The 13,230-nt window shown below is 43.6% G+C and overlaps 1 protein-coding gene across 2 annotated transcripts in view; it reads left to right on the top strand.

The window, feature by feature from the left end:
* Window positions 1-12,965, top strand: part of si:ch211-113g11.6 (uncharacterized protein LOC559008 homolog) — a 60,627-nt gene extending 47,662 nt beyond the window's left edge. The window contains exons 12-15 of one of the 2 annotated variants that reach the window (XM_062062618.1): window positions 1,656-1,771; window positions 1,944-2,116; window positions 2,446-2,501; window positions 8,719-12,965. In XM_062062618.1, the coding sequence (XP_061918602.1) occupies window positions 1,656-1,771; window positions 1,944-2,116; window positions 2,446-2,501; window positions 8,719-9,065 (692 nt within the window). In that variant the 3' untranslated portion in view covers window positions 9,066-12,965. The remainder of the gene's footprint in view (window positions 1-1,655; window positions 1,772-1,943; window positions 2,117-2,445; window positions 2,502-8,718) is intronic. The other variant, XM_062062617.1, reaches the window with a different exon arrangement.
* Window positions 12,966-13,230: the final 265 nt, after the last annotated feature.

The following is a 13,230-nucleotide window of genomic DNA, read 5'->3' as shown; positions in this document are numbered from 1 at the left end:
CAGTTTTAGTCTCATGCTCTGAGAAGGTGTGGTGCTTAGAGACGTCTCCTCCAGGAATTTAGCAGAGCTATAAAAGTGTCTTCTCTTTGACAAAAGCACAGGCCAATGCAGTTAGAGAAGTATGAGAGCATTAATCAGATGAATAAAGTTACTTAGACTACAATTGTTAGACAAGAATATTCATGTTGCCACAACATTGCCATCTTTGTTTCATCCTCACAGCATTAGGTACAATATCAATACACTGTCTCTCGAAAAACCTTTTGCAACATTCTTTTGTTTTGCCTCTGCATCGTTCCAGCCCACCATTACAGTTCTTGCCGCAAGTTGGTGCATGATGCCATAAATGTGCAGTGAAACGGTGTCTCCATAGTGTCAGGTGGTAGCACATGCAGGGCCTTTCCTTTTAACTACACTCAGTAAACGTTTGGGAACTGAGGAGACCAAAATTTGAAGCTTTTCAGGTGGAATTCTTTCCCATTCTTGCTTGATGTACAGCTTAAGTTGTTCAACAGCAAATAAGCAGGGGCGTCCATGATAACGTTGCTTGGATGGCAACATATGTTGCTCCAAAACCTGTATGTACCTTTCAGCATTAATGGCGCCTTCACAGATGTGTAAGTTACCCATGTCTTGGGCACTAATACACCCCCATACCATCACAGATGCTGGCTTTTACACTTTGCACCTAGAACAATCCGGATGGTTCTTTTCCTCTTTGTTCCGGAGGACACGACGTCCACAGTTTCCAAAAACCATTTGAAATGTGGACCCGTCAGACCACAGAACACTTTCCCACTTTGCATCAGTCCATCTTAGATGAGCTCGGGCCCAAGCGAAGCCGGCGGCGTTTCTGGGCGTTGTTGATAAATGGCTTTGGCTTTGCATAGTAGAGTTTTAACTTGCACTTACACATGAAGCGACCAACTGTAGTTACTGACAGTGGGTTTCTGAAGTGTTCCTGAGCCCATGTGGTGATATCCTTTACACACTGATGTCGCTTTTTGATGCAGTACCGCCTGAGGGATCTGAGGTCCATAATATCATGGCTTACGTGCAGTGATTTCCCCAGATTCTCTGAACCTTTTGATGATATTACGGAGCGTAGATGGTGGAATCCCTAAATTCCTTGCAATAGCTGGTTGATAAATGTTGTTCCTAAACAATTTGCTCAGGCATTTGTTGACAAAGTGGTGACCCTCGCCCCGTCCTTGTTTGTGAACGACTGAGCATTTCACGGAAGCTGCTTTTATACCCAATCATGGCACCCACCTGTTCCCAATTAGCCCGTTCACCTGTGGGGTGTTCCAAACAAGTGTTTGATGAGCATTCCTCAACTTTCTCAGTCTTTTTTTGCCTTTCGTGCCAGCTTTTTTGAAACAAATGAGTTGATATCTGCAAAAAATAACGACGTTTTCCAGTTCTAACGTTAAATATCTTGTCTTTGCAGTCTATTCAATTGAATATAAGTTGAAAAGGATTTGCAAATCATTATATTCTGTTTTTTTTTTTACCATTTACACAACGTGACCACTTCACTGCTTTTGGGTTTTAGTACTTCATACTTTGCACGCATTATTTAGTACCTAATTGGAATGTTAGTCGATCAGAGTCCGGACTATTGTCTCTTCAGTCTACTCTGTATTTCCCAACAGAACAAGGAAAAGTCCACAAAGTTCTTCACAGCAGCGAGGGTGTCTTCATCATCTCTCAGTACTCCATGTTTCGTAACGAGGGGCCCGTCCTGAACATGGCCATTGACCCGCAAAAGGTATGCAGAGTATTGATAGAAATGTCCTATATTGCCTATCAATAATTGATGTGCTCCCGGAGACTGATGAGGTTTATTAAGTATGCAATTATAGATTTGACAACCCTTTTATTAGGTCAGCTCTGGAAACGCAGCTCTTTTGGTGACTGGCTCGTCTGCCGTTATGCCCTAGGGACACTTGTACGTTGCCACGGCGATGGAGGTCCAGCGGCTGCCACTGGCCGACTGCGGTCGCTATGGCGACACATGCAGGGAGTGCATCCTCTCCAGGGACCCGTATTGCGGGTGGGACAAGAACAGGAGGCGGTGCATCGCCATCCCGGCCGGCTACAACGTCACGACTGGGTATGCTATCACACCAGGACTAGGTGGTGCTACCGAACAAACAGCAGCTGTAGTTCACCTCATCCATTTTTAATGTCCAATAGCCAGGGTCATAAAACGTTTTCGCTTACTAAACAGTAAACCTGTTTTTTGTTTCCCTTAAAGAGGATAGGCGTGTGTTCAGTAGCTGTTGACCTTGTCTAACATGGACAGGCAGCACTTTTAGAGTGTACTCTTCTGGAACAAGTGTGCATAATACTTTGTTTTATAGCTGGAGTACACTTCCCGGCTCCTAATTCATTTCCGAAGGGGCGCTTAGGAGTGACTTGTCATTTCTTCTCTCCTAACAGGACACTCGTTCAGAATCTGGACCAATCCAACTCGTCGGTTTGCGGGGAAGCTGCTGGTGAGCCCTTATCTGCTCTCTGCCACCCTGTATCTTAATTAAAGCGACAGCCAGGAGATCAGTATCACTTAATTGAGCCAAGTCCAAAAACCCCACGGGTGGATATTCTCTCACATGGAGGCTTAACCCAGCTTCAGAGCCCCAAAGCCAACCGTAACCAAGCATCACCCTCCTAATGTCATCTGGTTCTGACATGACCCCTACGCCCCGTAGCTCTGCGGTCACATGCCCTGTCTGGACTCCCGTCATAGTAATGAGTTGTGGCGTCACAAGCAAGACAACCTCAAAGTGCTACAGTGTATTAAAAAAAATAAAATTAAAAAGGTAATAAATACAAATAAAAACTAGAACAGCCAAATAGCTAAAACTAGTATGCATACACTACCGTTCAAAAGTTTGGGGGTCACCCAAACAATTTTGTGGAATGGCCTTCATTTCTAAGAACAAGAATAGACTGTGGAGTTTCAGATGAAAGTTCTCTTTTTCTGGCCATTTTGAGCGTTTAATTGACCCCACAAATGTGATGCTCCAGAAACTCAATCTGCTCAAAGGAAAGTCAGTTTTGTAGCTTCTGTAACGAGCTAAACTGTTTTCAGATGTGTGAACATGATTGCACAAGGGTTTTCTAATCATCAATTAGCCTTCTGAGCCAATGAGCAAACACATTGTACCATTAGAACACTGGAGTGATAGTTTCTGGAAATGGGCCTCTATACACCTATGTAGATATTGCACCAAAAACCAGACATTTGCAGCTAGAATAGTCATTTACCACATTAGCAATGTATAGAGTGTATGTCTTTAAAGTTAAGACTAGTTTAAAGTTATCTTCATTGAAAAGTACAGTGCTTTTCCTTCAAAAATAAGGACATTTCAATGTGACCCCAAACTTTTGAACGGTAGTGTATATCTAAAAAAAGGCTTTTTTTTAAAAAAAAAAAAGAAGAAGGGTTTTTAAGCCTTTTTTAAAAGCATCCACAGTCTGTGGTGCCCTCAGGTGGTCAGGGAGAGTGTTCCACAGACTGGGAGCGGCGGAGCAGAAAGCCCGGTCTCCCATTGATTTGGGGGTGAGTAGTTCTTTGAGTTAGAGGGGGGGCATTTCCATGGAGGCCCTGGTGGGTTAGTAGGGAGACTTTGAAGTCAATACTGGGTGGAACAGGAAGCCAGTGAAGGGATTTGAGAGTGTCATGGCTGTCTTGAGTTTCCAATAATTTCTACAACTCTTGTTTTTTTTGTGATGGAGTGATTGGAGCACATACTTGTTGGTCACAAAAAACATTCATGAAGTTTGGTTCGTTTATGAATTTATTATGGGTCTACTGAAAATGTGAGCAAATCTGCTGGGTCAAAAGTATACATACAGCAATGTTAATATTTGCTTACATGTCCCTTGGCAAGTTTCACTGCAATAAGGCGCTTTTGGTAGCCATCCACAAGCTTCTGCTTGAATTTTTGACCACTCCTCTTGACAAAACTGGTGCAGTTCAGCTAAATTTGTTTGTTGTCTGACATGGACTTGTTTCTTCAGCATTGTCCACACATTTAGGTCAGGACTTTAGGAAGGCCATTCTAAAACCTTCATTCTAGCCTGATTTGAGGTGTGTTTGGGGTCATTGTCCTGTTGGAACACCAAACTGCGCCCAAGATCCAAACTCCGGGCTGATGATTTTCGGTTGTCCTGAAGAATTTGGAGGTAATCCTCCTTTTTTCATTGTCCCATTTACTCTCTGTAAAGCAGCAGTTCCATTGGCAGCAAAACAGGCTCAGAGCATAATACTACCACCACCATGCTTGACGGTAGGTGTGGTGTTCCTGGGATTAAAGGCCTCACCTTTTCTCCTCCAAATATATTGCTGGGTATTGTGGCCAAACAGCTCACTTTTTGTTTCATTTGACATCACATGGACAAAGATACGACCTTCTGGAGGAAAATTCTGTGGTCAGATGTAACAAAAATTGAGCTGTTTGGCCACAATAACCAGCAATATGTTTGGAGGAGAAAAGGTGAGGCCTTTAATCCCAGGAACACCATGCCTACCGTCAAGCATGGGGGTGGTAGTATTATGCTCTGGGCCTGTTTTGCTGCCAATGGAACTGGTGCTTTACAGAGAGTAAATGGGACAATGAAAAAGGAGGAATACCTCCAAATTCTTCAGGACAAGCTAAAATCATCAGCCCGGAGGTTGGGTCTTGGGCGCAGTTGGGTGTTCCAACAGGACAATGACCCCAAACACACGTCAAATCAGGCTAAATCAGGCTAGAATGAAGATTTTAGAATGGCCTTCCCAAAGTCCTGACCTAAACGTGTTCACCTAAACGTGTGGACAATGCTTAAGAAACAAGTTTATGTCAGAAAACCAACACATTTAGCTGAACTGCACCAATTTTGTGGTCAAAAATTCCAGCAGAAGCTTGTGGATGGCTACCAAAAACGCCTTATTGCAGTGAAACTTGCCAAGGGACATGTAAGCAAATATTATTAATATGTATACTTTTGACCCAGCAGATTTGCTCACATTTTCAGTAGACTCATAATAAATTCATAAAAGAACCAAACTTCATGAATGTTTTTTGTGGCTCCAATCACTCTATCACAAAAAGAGTTGTAGAAATGATTGGAAACTCAAGACCGCCATGACATTATGTTCTTTACAAGTGTACAGTGTTTCCCATAAACTGCCAAGATACCTGTGGCGGTGGGGGCGTGGCGGTGGGCGTGGCTATGGGCGTGGTCATCATGACATCATCGAGTAATTTGCATAATTTACTACAATGATATGATTTTCTCTAAAAAGGCTCAAAAAATGTATACTTACTAATTAATAATAACAGTTTTGTTTTAAACATCCATCCATCCATCCATCCATCCATTTTACAATATAATTACAACCCTTTATGTACATATTTATATACAGATTTGAACAATAAGTTATTCACTGAAATATATTTATTAATTGTGGTTCTTACAAAAAATATATCTTATATAATATAAAAGCTAAAATGTCTCTTAAAGCTCTGCCCCTTTAATTAGTGCATACTAAATAATTTAACTTTAGCCTACTACTACAACCATATTATTTACCAGCAACATAAAGTGAAACAGAGGCAGAGGTGTCCTGCCACAGTCAGTAACAAATAAACAGAAAACAGTAGTGGTCAAATACAAATAAGGCAACAAGAGAAGTATCCTACACTTCTCTTTTGTAATGTAAATCTGATCAGCCTATATGGGCATCTACATCAACTATATGATTTGCCTGAGAAGCTGGACAGGACAAAAAAACAAAAAAAAATGTTTTATTTTTTATTTGTGGCGGACATAATTCTTTCGTGGCGGGCCGCCACAAATAAATGAATGTGTGGGAAACACTGGTGTATGTACACTTTTGACCACGACCTTATGTCTGCATTGTGCAGAGTAACATCACATTTTATTGGTGTTTAGTCCTCTTGTTGTATAATGATGCATTAAACTCACTGGGGTCGACAGAGACAATGCATTTATGTGGCAATGACACTATTTGCTAAACATCTTTTATTCCGCACATTAATTTCACTATGCCTGTAAAGTCTGCTCAGAGTAGGCGAAGCAATTAATGAAGTCTTTAGAAATTTGCAGAAAATAATTCAGCTATAGGCAAAGAATGTTGTTTCTGTTTTTAGGCGATAAGTAATGAGAAAGCTACTATGCAACCACAGCACATTTGGTAGGTCAGCCAGACCGGAGAGAAGCCACTTAGAACTGCCCTTAGAATCGTTGGTAAATGTCAAGGACTGGTTTGGGTAGGCACCGAGGCAAGAAGAACTTATGCGGACCAGACACGATGAGGCAAAGGCTGCTATCAACCTCATTAAAACTAATGAGTAGGTTAAGTCGACATGTGTCACCCCTGCTGGAACTCCAAAGGGAGCATGTGTTCTCCTACAAAGGGCTTTGATCCCACATGACCTTTAAAATCTGGCCACTATTGATTGCAAGTTAAACTGGATTTGAGTTCTGTTTTAGAATTGTTCCTATTCAACAGAAAAATATACGGAGAAAGCAAAGGTCTTTCAAGTATTTGTTTTGGGATGAACATAGGAGCACAGAGGAGAAAAGTTTACGCTGCTACAGAAAGAAAGAAGGAGAGGAAGAAGAGAGACAAAGAGAACTTCCAGATTCTTATATCAGAATCAGAATAACTTTTGTATTCCCTGTGGGGAAATTGCTTTTGGTAAATGAGAGGAAGAGGGACAGGAAGGGTTTGGGCAAAATGTCTCATCCTGGAAGGGGGAAGAATGAACAACACACCCTTTATGATTGTGATATTAGCAAAAAACAGACAACATCAATAAGAAAAGAAACACATTTGAAGGGTAATCTTTGACCAAAAGACCATTGCAATATAAATTGGTGATCTTCCAACAGCAAAGCACTGTTTGTCCTTGGAGAAGATGCGGAGGCTGGAGACATCTCCACCGGACGCCAGGAATTTAGCAGGGCTATAAAAGTGTCTTTGATTAAAAAAACAGACCAATGCGCTGAAGAAGAAGCAACACACATAAGCACTTAAAGGCCTACTGAAATGAATTGTTCTTATTTAAATGGGGATAGCAGATCCATTCTATGTGTCATACGTGATCATTTCGCGATATTGCCATATTTTTGCTGAAATGATTTAGTAGGGAACATCGACGATAAAGTTCGCAACTTTTGGTCGCTGATAAAAAAAAGCCTTGCCTGTACCGGAAGTAGCGTGACGTCGCAGGTTGAAAGGCTCCTCACATTTCCCCATTGTTTACACCAGCAGCGAGAGCGATTCGGACCGAGAAAGCGACGATTACCCCATTAATTTGAGCGAGGATGAAAGATTTGTGGATGAGGAACGTGAGAGTGAAGGACTAGAGTGCAGTGCAGGACGTATCTTTTTTCGCTCTGACCGTAACTTAGGTACAAGCTGGCTCATTGGATTCCACACTCTCTCCTTTTTCTATTGTGGATCACGGATTTGTATTTTAAACCACCTCGGAAACTATATCCTCTTGAAAATGAGAGTCGAGAACGCGAAATGGACATTCACAGTGACTTTTATCTCCACGACAATACATCGGTGAAGCTCTTTAGCTTCGTAGCTAACGTGATAGCATTGTGCTTAACTGCGGATAGAAACAGAAGAAACATGCCCCTGACTGGAAGGATAGACAGAAGATCAACAATACTACTATTACTTCTACTGCAAGGAGACACCGAACCGGATACCGAACCAAACCCTGGACCTGTAACCACACGGTTAATGCTTTCCAGCCTGGCGAATCCTAGCAATGCTGTTCCTAACGACGCCATTGAAGCTAACTTAGCTACGGGACCTCGACAGGGCTATGCTAAAAACATTAGCTCTCCACCTACGCCAGCCCTCATCTGCTCATCACGACCCGTGCTCACCTGCGTTCCAGCGATCGACGGCGCAACGAAGGACTTCACCTGATCATCGGTGCGGTCGGCGGCTAGCATCGGATAGCGCGTCTGCTATCCAACTCAAAGTCCTCCTGGTTGTGTTGCTGTAGCCAGCCGCTAATACACCGATCCCACCTACAGCTTTTATCTTTGCTGTCTTCATTGTCCATTAAACAAATTGCAAAAGATTCACCAACAAAGATGTCCAGAATATTGTGGAATTATGTGGTGAAAACAGACGACTTAAGCTGGCCACCGTGCTATTCCAAAATGTCTGCTTCAACCCGTGACGTCACACGCAAACGTCATCATACCGAGGCGTTTTCAGCCGGATATTTCGCGGGAAATTTAAAATTGCACTTTAAAAGTTAAATGCCAGTTAAATAAAAGTATTGGCATGTGTTGCAATGTTAAGATTTCATCATTGATATATAAACTATCAGACTACGTGGTCGGTAGTAATGGGTTTCAGTCGGCCTTTAAACTTCAATTGTGGTTTAAAAAAGAGAATACTAAAATATACATGTTACCATAACTCTTGAATGTCCGTAGAAAATATAAAACAAGTAACATCTCAGTGCGTTTATTCGATTGCAACTGGGCTGTTCAGTTTGTCTTGGAAAAATTTCCACAGGCTTCAACAGTCCATGCCCATAGACTTAGACTAAGATTGGTCAGATCTAGATCAGTCCTGTTGCAATGGATAGATCAAATACCCTGAGAACACAATGACCGGGATGAACGAGAAGGCAAAACTATCTTCAACTGTCCCTTCTTTAACAGCCCTGAAGCTGCGCCGCACCTCCCCAAGAGAAGTGGTGGTACAGTCAAACACCTCCATCTTCCTGCCGTGTCCCGTGCGCTCCTTCCTCGCCACGTACCGCTGGGAGAAGGACAACTGCGTCAAGAACTACCCCTGCCTTTTCTCGGGCGACTTCTGTGTCCTTGGGCCAGCGATGGACACGCCCCTCAAGGAGGGCATCTTCCGTTGCATGGCTACCGAGGACGGATTCAAGGTGGAGGTCATCTCCTTCAAGCTGGTGAACCACGGCGGGCTCCTGGCCGCCTCCCTCGCCTCCACCTTGGGGCTGTCACTCGTGCTCGCCATGGCCACCCTTTGGCTTCATTAACTGCAGCTAATGCTAATGCTAATGCTAACCACATACCCTTAAAGACAGTAAATAGACGAGAGGTTTGGTTCACAGAGCATTCAAGTCTGGGGTTTAACAACAATTGTCAATAAATGAACTAAATCAGTATCAAACAGAGTCAAAGTCACTTCCATTTGGGTCTAAAAAGAGCTTGAAACTATGGTAGAGTGCATGAAGAACTTTGTGAACCTTCCCTCTCTAACTGTAAACGCTAAACATATCCTAAGGGTTGGGCAAAAGAAACACCAATACCAGGCCAATTCTTTACGACCGTTTCTTTAACTCTTTTGACTAGATTGTGCTTCTTTGTGGATATGTAAAGCTTTAATACCGCTCTTACATCTTGCATCCTTCCACCTCATTCGTAGTTTGAAAAAAAAAAAAAAAAAACATGTCTGGTATTGAGATTTTCAAAGCCTTAACACTTCTGGGACATCAACTCCTAAGCACAATTTTGCAGTCAATGCAGAATACTGCGCACCCGGTTGGACTCTGGGTTGGGTTGGGTTTGACAGGAAGTATGAGAATGAGCCAAAGCTCATTCCTGACCATCACTGTGTCTCAGCACGTCCTCCTCAGACAAGGCAGTTTCTCGCATCGTTTTACCTTCAGACATTACACCTTGTTCACAGCTTTAGCCTTCCACGTCTCACCGCCATCGGACCTCCCTTCTAAAAAGGTCAAAAACGTCAACCGCGACACCTCTGGGAAGGTTAGCTGGACCAGAAAGCAGCAAATTAGAACTGCCCTTAGAATCTTTGGTAAATGTCAAAGACGAGTTCGGGTAGGCACTGAGGCAACAAGATGAGGTGGACCCAGCTACGGCACTATCAACCTCAATAGAACCATGCCGTTAGAGGGGTTTTATACTTTATAGAACGTCAGAGAACAGAACTAAGCAAATTACGTCCGATGGTCTATAAAGTTGTGGCGTAGAAGGGGCAAAGCTCTCAATTTACCGGTCGATCTACGTTCCCATCCTCACCTATGGTCATGAGCTTTGGGTTATGACAAGCGGCCGAAATGAGCTTCCTCGACCGGGTGGCGGGGCTCTCCCTTAGAGATAGGGTGAGAAGCTGTCATCCGGGAGGAGCTCAAATTAAAGCCACTGCGCCTCCACATCGAGAGGAGCCAGATGAGGTGGTTCGGGCATCTGGTCAGGATGCCACCCGAACGCCTCTCTATAGAGGCGTTTCGGGTGCGTTCGACCGGTAGGAGGCCATGGGGAAGACCCAGGACACGTTGGGAAGACTATGTCTCCCAGCTGGCCTGGGAATGCCTCAGGGTCCCCCGGGAGGAGCTGGACGAAGTGGCTAGGGAGAGGGAAGTCTGACCTATGGTCATGAGCTTTGGGTTATGAGCGAAAGGACAAGATCACGGGTACAAGCGGCCGAAATGAGCTTCCTCGACCGGGTGGCGGGGCTCTACCTTAGAGATAGGGTGAGAAGCTCTGTCATCCGGGAGGAACTCAGAGTAAAGCCGCTGCTCCTCCACATGGAGAGGAGCCAGATGAGGTGGTTCGGGCATCTGGTCAGGATGCCACCCGAACAACTCCCTATGGAGGCGTTTCGGGTGCGTTCGACCGGCAGGAGGCCATGGGGAAGACCCAGGACATGTTGGGAAGACTATGTCTCCCAGCTGGCCTAGGAATGCCTCAGGGTCCCCCGGGAGGAGCTGGACGAAGTGGCTGGGGAGAGGGAAGTCTGGGATGAATGGATGGATGGTCTGTAAAGTTGTGAACAAGGTATCGCATGATCATTTCCGCCAAACCACGCAGACATTACCATAAGTTATGTTTATTTTCGATTTTTTTTTTGCAAGGAGAAAAAAAAAAAAAGCTTGTACTTCAATTTGAGATGTTCTGTATTTAATTGCTGCCAGTGCTGATTTCTACCATTGCTGCCTCTCTATGTGAAGATTTGTCTCGATGGTTTTGGATTTTTAATGCCATAGCTAGACTGTGATATGTATACCGATGTTTTCTAACCGAGTCTCGAAGCTGTGATACACAATAACTTGTCAGACGATGTTCAGCTGCATTCACAATTGACTGATGAAGGAATCATTCAGCATATTTTAACGTCTCTCGAACTTCCCGTTTTAGTTGAAACTTATTCTGCGGATTCAGGAGAACTCTATTTGGAGTCTCGCTCGGCGTTGACCCATGTAGCAGATTAGCTTGTTCTCCAGAGCTCTGACATTGTCATTCAGTAACTTAACACAAATCTGGAGGTGTCGGGCTGTCCACTGTGGCCCACATGTCATTAATAGCTAATTAGGAGCTACTGTAGCTCGTTGTGCTCCATATTCGATTTTATGAGCAGTGAGGATCTGAACGGCCACGTTGCCTTTCTAGCTCAGCTAGTCGCTGGTTGCAGATCGGTTCGCTTTCTGCAAGGCGACAACGCGGGCGAGCGGATACAAATAACGAGTACATGTCCAAGACTAAGCTGTGTTGAGCCAACATTTTACTTCCGAGCCTACAATGCATGCACACTACACTTCAGCAGCCAATAACCCTTCGTATCGACCGCCCTTTTGCCACCTGTGTCAAAACTCGGGCTGCTACGTCCCTTCCTGTCCACGGACTTCATGTACTTTTTGACATCCTAACATTTACAGAGCGTCACAGCTCAGTTCCGGGTCTTTCCCCAACCGAGCAACCAGAAAGTCAAGACCTGCATGTGAGTTGAATACAAACATTTGGATTTTCTTCGGTCCAAAGTGGGTCTTCAAGCAACCGCCTTATCGGAAAGTCCTTACGCTCGCCTCCGGCCCGCCGTCTTTGTTCGCAGAAAGCGGGTGTGTTGCCTTCAGGAATCCGTTAAGGCGGACCCCCACGTTGTCGTGTCGTTTCTGCGGTCTAGAGTGCTGTACATGGTGTGTCCTGACAACCTGTCAGAAGTCCAACTATATTATAGCCATGAATGATATATTAATAATACCATTATTTTTAAAGCTCATATATCTGGTGCAATAGATATCCATGTAACAAATCTTTATTGACATGTGTCAATCTCAACATGTGCAGTGACAACCAATAAAATAGGACGGAAAAACAAGACCTTTGTTTGACCTATCTGAGTTTGGGAAGAGCAATTTTTGGGGATGTACAGATGTCGCATTATTCTAGAGAAGATGTTTTGTTTCGATAAACCGTGCAAGCAAAAGATGGAAGACCAACGTGCAGACTGAGGTGATAAAATGGCTGATGCCCTTTAGACGCTGCCTGTCAATGCAAGCGTGTGTAACAGCGCCCCCTGCTGGATGGACTTCGAACAATCGAGCACAATTTTGCTCAGCCTGTCAGGTTATCTGACGCCAGAGCAGTCTGTTGTTTTTTTGCTGCTACAACTCAACGGCCTAGTGGTTAGACCAGTGGTTCTTAACCTTGTGGTTCTTAACCACCAGTTTCATATGCGCATTCACCAAACCCTTCTTTAGTGAAAAAAAAAATTTTGGGTTTTTCTCAAATTCAAGACAAAGTTATATGTTTTTGGTAACACTTTAGTATGGGGAACATATTCTAAGTAACAAAGACTTAATTTAGAGTTATTTGGTTAGGGTTAGGGTTAGAGCAGTGGTTCTTAACCTGGGTTCGATGGAACCCTAGGGGTTCGGTGAGTCAGGCTCAGGGGTTCGGCGGAGGTCGAGACACACCCGACTCATCGTGTAAATAAAAACTTCTCCCTATGTGCGTATTACGGATACGGCAACAGCTGACTGGTTTGCAGGTGTGTAATTTGTTGTGAGTTTATGTACTGTGTTGGTTTTGTTGTTTGAACAAGGTGATGTTCATGCACGCTTCATTTTGTGCACCAGTATAAAAACATGGTAACACTTTAGTATGGGGAACATATTCACCATTAATTAGTTGCTTATTAACATGCAAATTAGTAACATATTGGCTCTTAACTAGTCATTATTCAGTACTTATTAATGCCTTATTCGGCATGGCTTTATTTCAACCCTAACCCTCTAACCCTGACCCTAACCCTAAATTAAGTCTTTGTTACTTAGAATATGTTCCCCTAGTGTCCAAATAACTCTAAATTAAGTCTTTGTTACTTAGAATATGTTCCCCATAATAAAGTGTTACCAAAAACATATAACTTTGTCTTGAATTTGAATTTTTTGAATTTTT

The sequence above is a fragment of the Entelurus aequoreus genome, linkage group LG11, assembly GCF_033978785.1.
Source record: "Entelurus aequoreus isolate RoL-2023_Sb linkage group LG11, RoL_Eaeq_v1.1, whole genome shotgun sequence".
Taxonomy (NCBI): domain Eukaryota; kingdom Metazoa; phylum Chordata; class Actinopteri; order Syngnathiformes; family Syngnathidae; genus Entelurus; species Entelurus aequoreus.
The sequence above is the reverse complement of the archived record's forward strand: the minus strand, read 5'-3'. Positions and strand labels throughout refer to the sequence as shown.